The sequence below is a fragment of the Gymnoscopelus braueri genome (genome assembly GCF_963280865.1).
Source record: "Gymnoscopelus braueri genome assembly, chromosome: 11".
Lineage (NCBI taxonomy): Eukaryota > Metazoa > Chordata > Actinopteri > Myctophiformes > Myctophidae > Gymnoscopelus > Gymnoscopelus braueri.
Genome location: NC_137613.1, coordinates 46,878,885 through 46,895,787, shown reverse-complemented (window position 1 = coordinate 46,895,787; position 16,903 = coordinate 46,878,885). Strand labels below are relative to the sequence as shown.

Here is a 16,903-nt window from a genome sequence, read left to right as displayed (position 1 = left end):
AAAATGTATTTTCTATTAAAGAGCTGGAGAGATGGGGGAGACCCCTGTTATTGAACAAACACTCTATAGCAATGACTACTATCCGAAAATAGAGCTTTAACCTTTTAACAAAAACATATCACTTACCCTCCCTTTAAATATATACATACTTTACTTTTAAATAATCTACTGGAGGGGACAACGTCATGTTTTTCTTCTTTTTAAAGTTGGAGGGGACATGTTCCTACCATCTAGTTGACAGGAGAGATGATCAAAGGAGCAACGTCTCTACCATCATAATAAAGTAAAGGACGGAAGTATGGATATAGTTTCTCAGTGAAGGTGCAGCCAGTGTAAGAGTAGAGATGAACACTGGCCTCCACATCATAAAAGGAGACCAGACCCTCCTCATAATCCACAAACACTCCCACTTTCTGGACCTCCTCTCTTACAGGGAGGAGGACATCAGGGTCAGCATCAGCCCGGAACTCCTAGTTCCTCAACCCTATAGTCCAGTAACCGTTGTAGGGTTTCAGTGTGATGTTTCCCTTCCTGTTGATGGACTCTCTGGCCACACCTACCTCCAGGCAGTCTTCCCTTTTACCTGAACCTCATAGTAAAACCTTCCTGAGGAGAAGCTTTGTTTTCCCAAGACTTTATAACAAAATGAGAATCTCTCTTTGTTGTTTGGGAGATTCTTCTTTATGGGTCCATGCACTCGTTTTCCATCCTCAGACAGGATGAGATAGGGATTTGCTGTATCAGGGTCCAGAGTTACATCCACCGCATATTGCTGGATCATCCTCAGTTCAGCATCACACCGCCGCCTCTTCCCCATCTCTTGACTGAGTGTCTTCCCCAGTTGAGCCACAGCTGTCCTCAAACTCACCACATATGAAGGTGGATGGACACTGATGTTTGTCCAGTCCTTGGCGGGTGGGGGGGTGTTGATGGATGTAAAGTTCCGGGGGAGGTTGAGGTGGTCTTCAGTTTGGGGGAGCTTCTTCTGCTCAGAGCTTCTCTTCTCTAACTGAGCGATTTCCTTCAGCATCTCTTTGATGAGGCCTTCAGCTTGTTTCTCTGTTGTTCTGTGCTTGTCTTCAATCACATCAATGAGCTCAGCCTGGCTTCTCTGAATACAGACGATCAGAGCAGTGAACACCTGCACGCTGTCTTCTATCACTATCACTATGTCTGCATCTTTCCTGCTGAGCTCTACTGAGCGTTTGACCTCCTGAATCTTCTTTCGTCTTTCCTCGATCATCTGCTGGATTTCAGAAGCCTCTCTTCTTCATATTCTTCTTTACACTTGTGACTCCTGAACCGATGAACCATGTCAGAAATGAAAGTATTGACTGAGACATTTGGTCTGTTATTGAAGGTTGTTTGACACAGTGGACACTGACACACATCATTAGTGTCCCAGTAATGTGCGATGCAGGTGTTGCAGTAGCTGTGTCCACATGGCGTGGTGACTGGATCAGTGAACACATCCATACAGATAGAACACAGGAAGTGCTCCTCAGATAGGACACTGCTGGCAGACGCCATTTCTATACACTGAAAGTAATATAATAAAAAGTATAGTGTGAAACACTGGACATTTATATTGTAAAAACCGACTTGAATAAGTTGCTGTTTCAGCAGTGGTTCTGGGGTGTCCTCAACCAGTGCTGTGTGATTTTGAAATAGCAGAATATTAAGCTCTAAAGGTTTGACTTTCTTTGAAAGGGGTCTCACTTTAACTAATGCCCCTCACACTCTCTGTAATCAGCTTTTAAGCCAAGCTGACATCTGAAATCTCGCACCATCCAGGTATGTTGTCATCAAATATGGTGTCAGTCATGCCTTAATATGGACTTCCACACAGCACCTGACTGGCCTCTAAGTAAATATCGGGTAACCATGGCAACGTGATATGAATGAATGACATGAATGCTGTGAGATGCCTTTTTAGAATCTGGTCAATTAAAGAACAAGTCCAGACTAAGATAACATAGCCTTTCTTTGCTACTTATATTGATCCCGAATGACTGGCCATGGGGTCTATTCCCCCAGCAGCCCCTATAGCATAGAGAGGAGCCCATAAGCCAATCGCTACTTATGCTATTTGCTGGGGTTAAAAGCTTTTTTTCCCTTCATGAATCTGTTATTAGTTGTCATTACACACGCATCCATCCCACACGAGCCACCATAGTCTGAGACGTAGTTCCAACGTCCCGGAAAAGACGTGCACTGAGCTATGTTTTACGGAACTGAGATGTGCTGAACTGCACTGCAATGAGCTGCACACTATTGCAAACCATAGCTACTAACGTACAAAACTAGTACAGTATGTACAGGACGCACAAAAAGCAAAACGGCCAGTAATCACTACAGGAAATTGTATAGTTTATACATAGGACACACCCATATGTGTGTATATGCACCTGATACGCTACATACATAATGTGATGTACATAGAGCATGTATAACACAGCCTACATACAGTAATGTGCATAGATTCATACACAGGTGAAATCTCCTCGCATATGTCTGTCACATGCATGTGTCCTTTACGCATGTTCATCCATGTCATATGCTGTGTGTGTGTGTGTGTGTGTGTGTGTGTGTGTGTGTGTGTGTGTGTGTGTGTGTGTGTGTGTGTGTGTGTGATATCTGATGAGAGTGCAGGAGAGGTCTGATTTATAGGATCTTATTGAGGAGGAAATGAGAGTCATAGCCCAGTGGCTACACACACACACACACACACACACACACACACACACACACACACACACACACACACACACACACACACACACACACACACACACACACACACACACACACGTACCCAGGCTACATAATACACACGGGGCTTGGACGACATTCAGGATGTAATATTGCAGGAGTCTGATATTCGATATCAAAGTTACCTCTGACACAAACATTCACACATAGTACACGCATGGCCCTCCCACCTCCCCTGCAAACAAGCACACACACACGCACACACATACACGCGTGCGTGCACACAAACACACACACACACACACACACACACTCCCAGCCGAGCGCTCAGCACCCCAGTATGACCTCAGACACACAAAGAGAGAGAGAGAGAGCGCAGACAATAATGTAGGGCTGGAGCAGATTGCATTGTGGGGGAATTCCTCGGGCGCACCGCGCTGTTCCTTTTGCCTCCATTACTTTTGACTGATGGTCTCTGGGTGACACAGTAACTGCCAGGTGTGTGTGTGTGCGTGTGTGTCTGTGCGTGCGTGTGCGTGTGCGTGTGAGTGTGCGTGCGACGTGCGACGTGCGGGCGTGTGTGTGTTACTAAACTTCTGAGGGCCCCATAACTATTGTAGAATTTGATAAATAGACGTTGTGAGGACCATTTTCCCGGTCCTCTTTTATGGTTAAAAAAAGATTTGGGGAGTAAGCCTTTTGATTAGGAAAATATTCAGGTTAGGATTAGACATTTATAGGTTAGGGGCTGGTGCCTGATTGTGTCGCACAACACCTTGTTGCACACCGAGCTTGTAGATCGGCTATTTCTGGCTCTTGTGTCAGGGTTAAAATGGCAGTCATAAAATCGCCTTCCTAAAATGTTGTTGGTGTCCTCACGAGTATATAATAAACGTGTGTGTGTGTGTGTGTGTGTGTGTGTGTGTGTGTGTGTGTGTGTGTGTGTGTGTGTGTGTGTGTGTGTGTGTGTGTGTGTGTGTGTGTGTGTGTGTGTGTGCGTGCGTGCGTGCGTGCGTGCGTGCGTGCGTGCGTGCGTGCGTGCGTGCGTGCGTGCGTGCGTGCGTGCGTGCGTGCGTGCGTGCGTGCGTGCGTGCGTGTTTCAGTGGTGAAAATGGTCAAATGTTTTACTTAAGTAAAAGTATCGATGCATGTGTAGAAGGGTTGTTACAGGTAAAAGTCTGGAATTCAAAATGTACTTGAGTAAAAGTACAAAGGTATTGGTATCAAAATGTACTTAAAGTACCAAAAGTATAAGTACTAAAATGTTTGAAAATACAACGCGTTGCATCGCGGCGCGTTGTGAGCTTGTAGATCTGCTATTTTCAAATTGCCTAGGTATAAAATAGGGCTAAAGTGGTTAATGTATGTTTTATAATGTAATAATTTATATCTGCAAAGTAACTAGTAACTAAAGTTTTTAAATAATTGTAGTGGAGTAAAAGTACAATATTTGCCTCTGAGATGTAGTGGAGTAGAAGTAAAAGTATAGACAATTGGAAATACTCCAGTAAAGTAAAAGTACCTCAAAATTGTACTTAAGTACAGTACTTGAGTAAATGTACGTAGCTACTTTACACCACTGTGCGTGTGAACCCGTGTGCGTGCTCACGTGCACACGTGTGCGTACACGTGGTGAGGAGTGACTGCGCTCCGGTTGTACTGACAGGAGTTTGGAGAAGGGTTGCATGGCCATTAAAAAAAACAAAACGCACACAATCACAAAAAAGAACGGGGTCATACAAATGTTGAGCGCTGGAACGCCCACGCACTCTGAACTCCCTCTGCCTTCCAACTGTGTCTGTTAGCCCACCATGCTGTTTACACTGGACACGGAACAAAGTACTCAACCCCTATAGTACTTGAGTGAAAGTATAGATACTCCTGGTGAAATATCAGTGGTGTAAACTAACTAAGTATATTTACTCAAGTACTGTACTTAAGTCCAATTTTGAGGTACTTTTACTTTACCAGAGTATTTCCAATTGTCTATACTTCTACTCCACTACATCTCAGAGGCAAATATTGTACTTTTACTCCACTACAATTATTTGAAAACTTTAGTACTACAGTAGTTACGTTGCAGATTTCAATATATTATATTATAAAATATACATTAACCACTTTAGCCCTATTTTATACATGAGCTATTTGAAAATAGCCGATCTACAAGCTCACAACGCGTCGCATCGTGCCGCGTTGTGAGCTTGTAGATCTGCTATTTTCAAACATTTTAGTACTTCTACTTTTGGTATTTACAAAAGTACATTTTGATACCAATACTTTTGTACTTTTACTCAAGTAAATGTAGAATTCCGGACTTTTGCTTGTAACAGAGTACTTCTACATTGCACTGTTGATACTTTTACTTAAGAAAACATTTGAGTACTCTTTCCACCACTGTCAAATATGACTCCACTACTAAGTGAAAGCTGCTCAAGTTGTACTTGCACTGAAGTATTTGCTTATATATATTTAAAGGACGATGTCACTTCATTTTCAACCTATCTTCATATAATTGGTCCTCACTAATGCTCATGATAAAATTGTACTATTTTTGTCTACTCAGTCTGTGTCTCAGAGGAGGGCTGTGGACAGTTCAGAAACCCGCCTACCAGTGACATCATCGATGGGGAATCCAAGCTAATAGAAACTGCAGGCTTTCTATTACTGGAAAGTTAACATGCTATAATGGAAGCCATTGTTCTCACGTTAATACAAATCTAAATGCACATTTTTTAAATCCTGTTTGAAAAAAAGCTCAGCTCAGCTCACCTGTTTGCCTTACGACGATGTCACTGGTAGGCGAGTTTCTGAAGTGTCCACAGCCTTCCTATGAGACATAGACAGAGCAGAAGAAATGGTACCATTTTATCATGAGCATTAGTGGGGACCAATTATATGAAGATAGGTTGGAAATGGGTGAAGTCGCCCTTTAAGGAACTCATTCATGTGCTTGAAATACACTCTGAAAACGTCATATCAACACCTGTAGCTAGCAAGTGCTACCGAACTGGTATGTTTTTTTGTATTATTTGTGAATTAAGACCTACTTCAGGTCTTCAGTCTTCAGTGACACGTAAAAGGTGCGAAAAATAGCCGATCTACAAGCTCACAACGTGTCACAATGTAGATCGGCCGTTTTCCCTATAATAAAAATAACAGGAAAGTAGACGTTTGCAGGGTTTTTATAATTATTGAACCAATGAAAAGTATTAACCAAGAACTTGTGACTAAATAAGAACTACATAGAAACGCAGGTTGTTTTTTTCTATTTCCTGAAAAGTAACACTATTGGACATATGAGGTTTCCACGCTATATTGTTATATAACGTGGAAACGCTATATTGTTTTGGTTGTGTAATTCTTGCAGATCAAAGCTGCAAGCTACATCTGCTGTCTGATGCACGATAGCAACAGTAACTCGAAGCGCTACAACCCCCCCACCCCCCCCCCCTGTTCAGTGTTTTGGTTGAAAGGGGATATGGACCACCCCCCACAACACTACACACTACCCCATGTCAGGGTAATTAAGGTGGCACGGGGCCCAGTGGTGGAAAAAAGTACTCAAATGTTTTACTCAAGTAAAAGTATCTATACTGCAATGTAGAAATATTCCGTTACAAGAAAAAGTCCGGAAATCAAAATGTACTTGCGTAAAAGTACAAAAGTATTGGCATCAATAGGACCAAAAGTCGAAAATGCTCATTATGCCGAATGTCCCGTTTCACAAGTTTTCACAAGTTTTTATACATGTATGTAATGTATAAAAATCTTTTGAAAATAGCAGATTTACAAGCTACACAATGCGTCGCTTCGCAACTCATTCGATCGGCTATTTTCAAATAGCCAAAATGTATATAGGGCTGAAATGGTTAATGTATGTGTTGTAATAATAATCAGAATCTACAAAGTTACTAGAAACTACCTTTTCCAAATAATTGCAGTGGAGTAAAAGTATAATATTTGCCTCTGAGATGTAGTGGAGTAGAAGTAAAAGTATTGAAAATTGGAAATACTCCAGTAAAGCAAAATACCTCAAAATTGTACCTCAAAGTACAGTACTTGAGTAAATGTGCTTAGTTACATTACACCACATAGTCTCCGAAAGCCGGAGACTATGTTTTCGCCCCTGTCTGTCCTTGTGTGACCAAACAACACTCGGTTGTACATCTGCTTACTTTTGTCCAATGTCTCCCCCAGATTTTGGACGCTGGGGTTCGAGTGGTTAAAGTTAGGACGACTTTTTCCAACCACAGTTTGTTAGTGAAGAAAGTAAATATTATTCCAGTAAGGCCATTACGAACCACATGTTGCTGCCTGACAGTGATATACATATACACACACACACACACACACACACACACACACACACACACACACACACACACACACACACACACACACACACACACACACACACACACACACACACACACACACACACACACACACACACACTTACGTTGGGCTCTGGCCCGTGGCCAGCCTGCCTTGTCTTATTGAGTTTATTTGTCCACTAAAAAACAGTTGGCACGTCTGTCCGGGGAAGTACAGCAGATGTCAACACAGTACACGCCCTCGCACCGCACATGCGCACGCACCCACGCACACACGCACGCAAGCGCGCGCGTGCACACACACACACACACACACACACGCACACACACACACACACACACACACACACACACACACACACACACACACACACACACACACACACACACACACACACACACACACACACACACACACACACAAAGAGCGGTCCCTTGGCAGGCAGCCACAAATGCCATTAGAGCGCAAGGGCCTGCCACACACACACATACACACACACTCACAAACACACACATGCATGTTTGTATTACTACACTTGTGAGGACATCAACATTTTAGCCTAAACCTAAAACCTAATATACAAGCTCACAAAGTGCCATGTTGTGATGTGTTGTGAGCTTGCAGATCTGCTATTTTCCGCACACGACGCAGATGCAAAACTAAGTATAAACAACTCTATAAACAAAAAAAATTATCAATTGTCCTCACTAGGTCTATATTTCTCAAATTCTACTATACCTGTGGGGACCTTCAGCCCTCACAAGTAATAGTAGTCCAAGCACACACGTCACGCACACACACACACACACACGCGCACACGCACACGCACACGCACACGCACACGCACACGCACACGCACACGCACACACACACACAGAGCGGTGAGGGTAGGGTTTGTTGTTGTACTTGCGGGGCCACACCCCCACACAGAAGGAGGAATTCCAACCCTGGTTTAATTTTAACCCTTCACACTGCACAGGAAGTCTTAATGTGTAACGCGTGAAACCCGCCAGGCGCGCAAGCATAAGCGCACGGATGCTGCTTATTTTTTTGTTATGCTCCATGTTAAAGAATGCGAGAACAGTCAAATGTGCGCGCACAATAAAGCGCGTGAGCGTGAGTAGTCTTTTTAGCACCTACTGGTGCCCTCATTGTCATTACAGCGTTTGTCTCTACGGAAGAATCAGAATCAATCTAGTATCAATACCACAGTATGAAAAAATACTCTGTTACAAGTAAAAGTCCCGCATTCTAAATTTGACTTGAGTAAAAGTACAAACGTATTGGCATCTAAATATTGAAACCCACTTTTCATTTGAAGATCACAGCCTAAATAATTAGTCTAATGATATGTTTCCCACAAGAAATATGTCCTACATTAACCCTGATGAATAATATATCGTATATATGCTGTACCCCGAAGAGATCGTCAATTGCAATCTTTATGAATGCTCGGCACGAGTTAATGAAAACCGCCACGGCTTAATTTGAGCATTTGAGTGTACAAAGACACACGCACGAGCGTTCGCGCACACACACACACACACACACACACACACACACACACACACACACACACACACACACACACATACACACACACACACACACACACAGACAACGATATGAAACCCATTTTGTCAGAATTCACTTACCAATCCATTAGCCATCCCTCTTAAGTCTCCTGTGTCACTTGTATCATGTACAGTTTACCATGTCACACGCGCACGCACACACACACACACACACACACACACACACACACACACACACACACACACACACACACACACACACACACACACACACACACACACACACACACACACACACACACACACACACACACACACACACAACACACACACACACACACACACACACACACACACACACACACCCTCGTATCGTCTTAATTACCTCGCCGTAATAAGCACTCGGGCCGAAACGAGGTATGATAAGAGCGCTAATGACGAATGCGATTTGGGACTTTACATGTCCCCCCCTCATCCCTTCTTCCATTTATTTCATACAATCCATACATCATATCTCAATTAGGGCCTCCTCCCTAATGCGTTCCAGCTACAGATTTATGCCTAAACTTTTGCCGATCTACAAGCTTGGCGCACCGTGAGCTCGGTAGATCGGCAATTTCCGCCGACGTGTGACAAAGTATAAATCAGGTTTTCATCTTCATCAGTTGGCGGACAAGGTATTATACTCAAGTAAATACTCAAGTATTCAAAAGTACAAATTACAATGTACGTTTTCAGAAATTATCTGTCCTGATGAATGTCTAACGACCGAAACGTCGAATAAAGATAAATGTTTTTTTTGCAGGTTCCAGACAGTGTGCGGGTCCTTTTCTCTGATGACATTATCAGGGATCCCCTTCAATTGTCAGAAGAAATTGTGAAAAGATCAGATCCACAAATTTGCGACACGTTGTGAGCTTTTAGATCAGCCATTTTCACAATATTTGAAATAGGGTTTAAGAAGTTAATTAATAATATATTTTTGTAAGTTTGAGTACAAAGAGTCCCTTCCTAGAAATGCAGTTGGCTCAAAAAGGTCATCAGATTGATTTTTGTATTTTACTTAATTATGAATACTCCAAAAATGGACAGTACTCAAGTAAATGTAGTTAATGTCCACCACTACGCTTCATAATGTCAACTTATAGACACGGAGACACAACCCCCACTTTTCCCCCCACAATTATACCGCCTGTCACCGTAACCATGCCGATAACATCTCTTTGTCACACAGCGGCCTCCCAAGGTGACCAGGAAGTGTTTTTTTTCTTCTTCTTCTTTTTTTACGAGGCGGGGGGGGGGCATAAGGAGGAGGGGGGGGCATGAGGAGGAGGGGGTTCTGGGTAACGGGGACGGTTGAGTGCGGGCGGAGGCGTGGCGGTGATTTATGTGGACGCCGTAATGACATCATATTCTACGACGAGGAGAGAGAGGATCGTAAATTAAGACGCTGCCGGGCCTTAATGGAGGCTGAGAGGAAGTTTCTTTGTTAGCCTCCGTGCTCCTTGGCTTATCAATGTCGATCTCTCTCTCTGTCTGTTGCTCTTTGTCAGTCTCTATCTATCTATCTATCTATCTATCTATCTATCTATCTATCTATCTATCTATCTATCTATCTATCTATCTATCTATCTATCTATCTATCTATCTATCTATCTATCTGTCTCAGTGGTTCTCAAACTTTTTCATGTCAAGGACCCCCAAATTGATATGTATTTGGCCACGGACCCCCATCTCAAAATCTATCTATCTATCTATCTATCTATCTATCTATCTATCTATCTATCTATCTATCTATCTATCTATCTATCTATCTATCTATCTATCTATCTATCTATCTATCTATCTATCTATCTATCTACAGTATCTATCTATCTATCTGGTGCACTGTCTGTCTGTGTCTCTTCATTGAGTTATGGCTTTAGTTTAGGTCATGGCTTCAATACTTTATGAGACTCCATGCGTCTCATGTAAAAGCATGGAATAGGTTTCTGTGATTTATTGATGGTGTGAATGTGACCGCTGAGGATTCCAAATGGATTCTAGGAGAAATCAAAGCCAGAGAATCCTTTTTCTTTAGAGAGTGGCTATGTTGTCTTTGTTCATGAACCACTTCCATATTCCACCCATGGGAAAATATTTGTTGTAGGATGTTCTAGATTGTTTTTAATGCATTTTAATTATTCTTATATGTGTTCTTAAAGTATTTTGTACATGGACTATAAAGTTTAATGTATTTTTTTTCCTTTTTTTCCCTTTATGTTTAGTCTTTCTAAATGTATGTATTGTTGTGGACACCAGGGAGACTAGCGGCGCTTTAGGGCACAGCTAATGGGGATCCGAACAAATAAACAATAAACATAAGCTAAACATATTCCAAAAATTGCAGATTTGACAAGCTCACAACGTGTGACGCGTTGTGAGCTTGTAGATCGGCTATTTTTGGCGAAGATGTGGAAGTGTGTGGACGGGAAAAAAATGGTCCAAGTACAGAGACAACACAGGTCGACTCTACTACTCTAGACTGGGTTTAACCTTGACATTGCTCACAATCGGTGTCTGACAGTCGTGGAAGAAGTACTCAGATATTTTACTGAAGTAAAAGTAGCAATACCACAATATAAAAATACTCTAATAGGGCGCGCTCCCACCAAGAGTTGGCTGGCCGCTGTTAAACGCAAGTTGTGCGCGGTCACAGTTTTTTGCAGCCAGCGGATTCTAAAAAAAACGTTTTGACTCACCTGTCACTCACTTTCAGGACCGTCCCCGTAGCCCGCACATAGAGTTAAGAGCCCGCACCGCTTGCTGCCTTGTGCTTCCTGAGTCTTGGGACGGTCCGCCTTCGACTCACCCGATTGGACAGAGGAGGAAAATCAGCTCCTGCCTCCAGCAGTTTTCTGCTTAGTCGCGGAGAGCAGATAAACGCAAGGTCTGCGCGACTAGCGGAAAAATCTGCTCTTGCGTGAATCAACGCATTTGCATTGACAATGCATTGGCAGATTCTGCAAACAGCGGCCAGCCAACTCTTGGTGGGAGCGCGCCCTTACAAGTAAAAGGCCTGTGTTCAAAATGTTACTTGAGTAAAATATACTTAATGTACCAAAAGTAAAAATACTAATGTTTGAAAATAGCAGATCTACAAGCTCACAACACATCGCGATGTGACGCATTGTGAGCTTGTAGATTTACTATGTTCAAATAGCCTAGGTATAAAATAGGACTAAAGTGGTATGTTTTATAATGTAATAATTTATATCTGCAAAGTAACTACTAACTAAAGTTTTCAAATAATTGTAGTGGAGTAAAAGTACAATATTTGCCTCCGAGATGTAGTGGAGTAGAAGTAAAAGTATTGCAAATAGGAAATACTCTAGTAAACTCAAAATTGTGCTTGAACAGTACTTGAACACATAGTGTGTGTGTGTGTGTGTGTGTGTGTGTGTGTGTGTGTGTGTGTGTGTGTGTGTGTGTGTGTGCGTGCGTGCGTGCGTGCGTGCGTGCGTGCGTGCGTGCGTGCGTGCGTGCGTGCGTGCGTGCGTGCGTGCGCGCGCGCGCGTGTTTGTGGTCAGGCAGGGTTGGTCTCTGGGGAGTACATGCTACAGGATTAACTTCATTCATAAATTAATAATAATATTAATAATTTATTTAAGTTTTCAAAATAGCTATTTTGAAAATAGCTTGTAGATCTGCTATTTTCAAAAGATTTTTATACATTTGAAGACTTGAAATAGGACATTCTGCCTAATGAGCACTTTTACTTTTGGTACTTTAAGTACATTTTGATGCCAATGTTCTTTTACTCAAGTAAATTGTGAATTCCAGACTTTTATACTTGTAACAGAGTATTTCTACATTGCAATATCGATACTTTTACTGGTAAATAAAGTGAGTACTTTTTCCCACCACTGTATCTATCTATCCACTGTTGGGGGTCCGGTGTTGACGTGGTCTCTCTCTCTCCTCTCGTTGTGTCTGTGTCCAGGCGGTCGGAGGCGGAGGCGGACATGGACAAGGTGACGGCCGCCATGGTGCTGACCAGCCTCTCCACCAGCCCGCTGGTCCGGAGCCCCCCCGTCAAAGTCAGCGGTGAGTCAGGTCATGCTACACCATCCATCCATTCATCCATCCATCTTCAACCGCTTATCCGGAATCGGGTCGCGGGGGGTAACAGTTCCAACAGAGATTTCCAGACGTCCCTTTCCAGAGCAACATTAGCAACTTCCTCCTGGGGGATCCCGAAGGGTTCTCAGGCCAGTGTGGAGATATAATCCCCCCATCTGGTCCTCGGTCTGCCACGGGGTCTCTTCCCAGTGGGACTTGCAACTAGGATCTCCCTAGGGAGACGCTCGGGAGGCATCCACACTAGATGCCCGAACCACCTACAGTAAGCTGGCTCCTTTCCAAGTGAAGGAGCAGAGGTTTTACTCCGAGTCTCTCCCGGACGACTGAACTTCTCATCCTATCTCTAAGGGAGAGGCCGGCCACCCGTCTGAGAAAACTCATTTCGCCCGCTTGTATCCGCGATCTTATTCTTTCGGTCATGACCCACACACACTTCATGACCATAGGTGAGAGTAGGAACGAAGATTGCTCGGTATATCGAGAGCTTTGCCTTCTGGCTCAGCTCTCTTTTAGTCACAGCAGTGCGGTACAGCGACTGCAATACCGTTCCTGCTGCTCCGATTCTCCGGCCGATCTCCTGCTCCGTCATCCCCTCACTCGTGAATAAGACCCCGAGATACTTAAACTCCTTCACCTGGGGCAAATTCTCGTTCCGTACACCATTGGTTCTCAAATATATAGTATATTTATGTACTACACACACACACACACACACACACACACACACACATTGCCCACAAACGTTCTTTGTTCTCTGTTTCTCCCTTTCTCTATATATAAAAGATTGTAAAATATTTTTTGGGGGGCTTTTATATGGCTTTATTGATAGGACAGTAGGTTGACAGGAAATGGGGAGAGAGATGGGGAGTGACATGCAGCAAAGGCTTTCGGGATCGGGACTCGAACCTGCGACCCGCTGTCAGGCTACTTTGGAGCCTATAGGTGACCGGACGGCTGGTGTATCTGTCTCTCTCTCTCTCTCTCTCTCACTCACTCACTCACTCACTCACTCACTCACTCACTCACTCACACACACACACACACACACACACACACACACACACACACACACACACACACACACACACACACACACACACACACACACACACACACACACACACACACACACACACACACACACACACACACACACACACACACACACACACACAGAGAGAGACGGTATAACGAGACAAAACAGTAACTTCATCTTTTGTGTCGCAGTCAACGTTCTTTGTGTCGAGTATAATTCCAACCATCTGAGCTGAGGGAACGGCTTTGCAGCGTTCATTGTATGAGGTTCCATTGACTGACTCGTACTTGAGGCAGGGCTCCGTACCGGTTTGAGGAATGGAGACAAAAACTGGAAACATATCGTCTCTGTCGGGTAGAAACCGCATTATGTTCAGGATTCAAATTCAAAAACAGCCAAAGTAGCAGATCTACAAGCTCAAAACGCGGTGCGTACCTTTTCCACCACTGATCCCGTTTCACCTGATTTGGTGTCTCAGAACCGAGATCCTCTGGTGGAGAAGTATGTGGTGGAGGGGGCTCTGGTCCAAATGTTGAGCTGATGTGACTGCGGCTATGGAAGTTGCAGCGGGGGCCGGTGGGTTTCAACTCCCCCCTGTAACCGGCATTGTTTCACAATCTTCATCTTCGTCAATCGGAATTATCAGACATTCATTCGGACGGTGGTGGGTCTGATTTAGATGATGTTAACACATTCACTGCCATGGACGGAGATCTCCGTCATTTCAAATCCAACTGTTCACCGCCATTGACGTAGATCTCTTAAAACGTCTGCCGTTTTAAGTGGTCAGATGGGTGGGCCGCGTGCCTTTTCAGAGCATGTTTTAATGATCAATCAATCGGTTGTGCTCCAGCCTGGATCAATGGGACCAACGTTGTATACTTCATACTCCTATTTAATGAGTTCCCATTCATCGGTATCACAATGACAACCGATTTTTCTAGTTTAACTCATTCACTGCCACTGACGTAAAAAACGTAATTTTTCCCGTTTACCAATCCTGCCACTGACGTAAAAAACGTAATTTTTTTCAAAAAAAAAAAAAAAATCTTTTATTTATTTTTTTATATATATTTTTTTCAAATTTGACCCAAAGACCAAGGAGATATGATTTTTCGAAGATCTAGACTCCCATCCACTTCCTTGTTAACTTAAAACTTAAAAAGTCTGTATCTCGGTTCCTGAGTACTTTTTTTTTTCGATGAAAAATCTCTGGCAGTGGGCAAGCACGGCAAGCAATAATTGTGGCAGTGAATATACCATGTCCTTTTTAGATATTAATGTTATTGTTTTGCCAATTTGGGAATCCACTTGCAATTCCCTCAAGGCCGAACAGTGGCCCCAGCCCACACAGGTTGCTGTTTTCTTTTCCTTTTCTTTGTTCTTTATTCTTTTGTTGTTGTCATGGCTGCCAGTTCCCACCTGATGTTGTGTGGGAGTCCTGACCGCTCCATACCGTACTGAATAACTGCTAGCTTGCATAATGTCTTCAGACTAGGACTTAAGTGTAAGACTTGTAAACATGTATGGGTTGTGTGTCCAAAGACGATGAAACGATCTCCCACCATGCAACAGATACGACCCCAATCTGGTCCTTCTCCCTTCGGCTCAACCTTTTTCCAGGTGAAGGTATTTGCATTGAATTTCCACAGATCATTGAAGTGTGTATTCAGACCATAGTTGTAGCCGCCAAATATGTACAGCTCTCCATTGTGGGCAAAGGCAGCATGACACCCGCGTCCTTCTGGGAGAAGCTGTGTAGAAGGCGTGCTCAGCCAGCAGTTGGTCTCTGTGTCAAACACTCTGACGCTGTTTAAGTCATCTGGGACCCCACAGCCCCCAAATACTAACATCTTTGTCCCGATGATGGTGGCAGAGTGACGGGATGAAGCAGGTGGTAGAATGCCTCTGGTGTTAATTAAAGACCAGAGCATTGTGGTGGTGTCCAACCTGTAGATGTCATTAGTGTGTCCAGTCCTGATCCATCCTCCATGTATATACATGACCTTCCCAGAGACACAGGCTGAGTGGCCTTTCCTCCCCTCCGGAACAGTCCCAGAAATCTTGGGTTTGAACCATCTGTGATTGTCAACATCAAATGCATAAAGAAGGTTGTCCTGGCATTCCCCATGGACGGCAAACCAGTTGTCATCATTCTCCACTATCTTACAATTCACTATCCCTCCCCAAATGTAGATTGTATCTCCTATAAGCACAGCTGTGTGGCCCCAACGCACAGAGGGGACCTCCAGTGGACGTTTCCTTCTCCCAGTTGTCACTGGAGGCAACTTCATCCAGACCATAGAGACTGTGTTGAAGACGTCCACATCAATCTGATCCATGTTGTGGGTCGTCCCATGATGGAACCCTCTAAATTGGTACACCATGTCCCCCACTGGCACTGCAGGACAATAAGCCTTTCCTGTTTCCGTATTCAACAGCTCTCTTTTCAGGGACACTGCCCAGCACAACATTCTCTCTCTCTCTCTCTCTCTCTCTCTCTCTCTCTCTCTCTCTCTCTCTCTCTCTCTCTCTCTCTCTCTCTTCCCAGTATATGTCCTTCTCTCCTCTGTATATTCATGTCTCTCCTCTGTATATTTATGTCTCTTCTCTGTATATTACATCTGTCTCTCTCAATCGCCTTTCAAATCTTAATATCTCTGTGATTGATGTCACGTTATATAGGCTGACCAGGGCTCTGATCTGATGTCACTCATAACACATACCACTGACATGCATTCATAACAATGCCGGTTTGCACAGGCGTAAATATATCATAAAGACAAATTATATCAGAAAAAGACACATTGAGATCAGCTAATAATGTTGTTCTTTGACACAAATGACAGCATTCACACCATTCAACCATAACCAGACAATTTCTAAGTCACAATAATAGCCACCAAATTTAACCAACATAAAGCAATTGTGCCTGCTTCTTTGTCAACATAACATTGAATTTAGTCTTTTTAATCTGTGCCATGAATTGATATTATTTGTATTTATTTATTTGTTTTTACAAAGGTTGCAGTCGTTCAGAAATAACGATTGTTCATAAGCTGGTCCAACTGGCAATGTTCGGAATTCGCCAATCAGGATGGAATATGAAAAATCTGAGGGTTCCGTATTGAATTGATCACTTGACTATAGAGATACTGTG

At 43.4% G+C, this 16,903-nt stretch overlaps 2 protein-coding genes across 3 annotated transcripts in view; one reads left to right on the top strand and one right to left on the bottom strand.

Annotated features, from left to right (window-relative positions):
* tpd52 (tumor protein D52) overlaps positions 1–16,903 on the bottom strand; it is a 327,212-nt gene that overhangs the window by 181,539 nt on the left and 128,770 nt on the right. The gene's annotated exons all lie outside the window — the stretch shown is intronic.
* znf704 (zinc finger protein 704) overlaps positions 1–16,903 on the top strand; it is a 91,818-nt gene that overhangs the window by 51,305 nt on the left and 23,610 nt on the right. For both annotated transcript variants that reach the window (XM_080442104.1, XM_080442103.1), the window contains exon 3: positions 12,568–12,671. In XM_080442104.1, the coding sequence (XP_080298230.1) occupies positions 12,568–12,671 (104 nt within the window). The remainder of the gene's footprint in view (positions 1–12,567; positions 12,672–16,903) is intronic.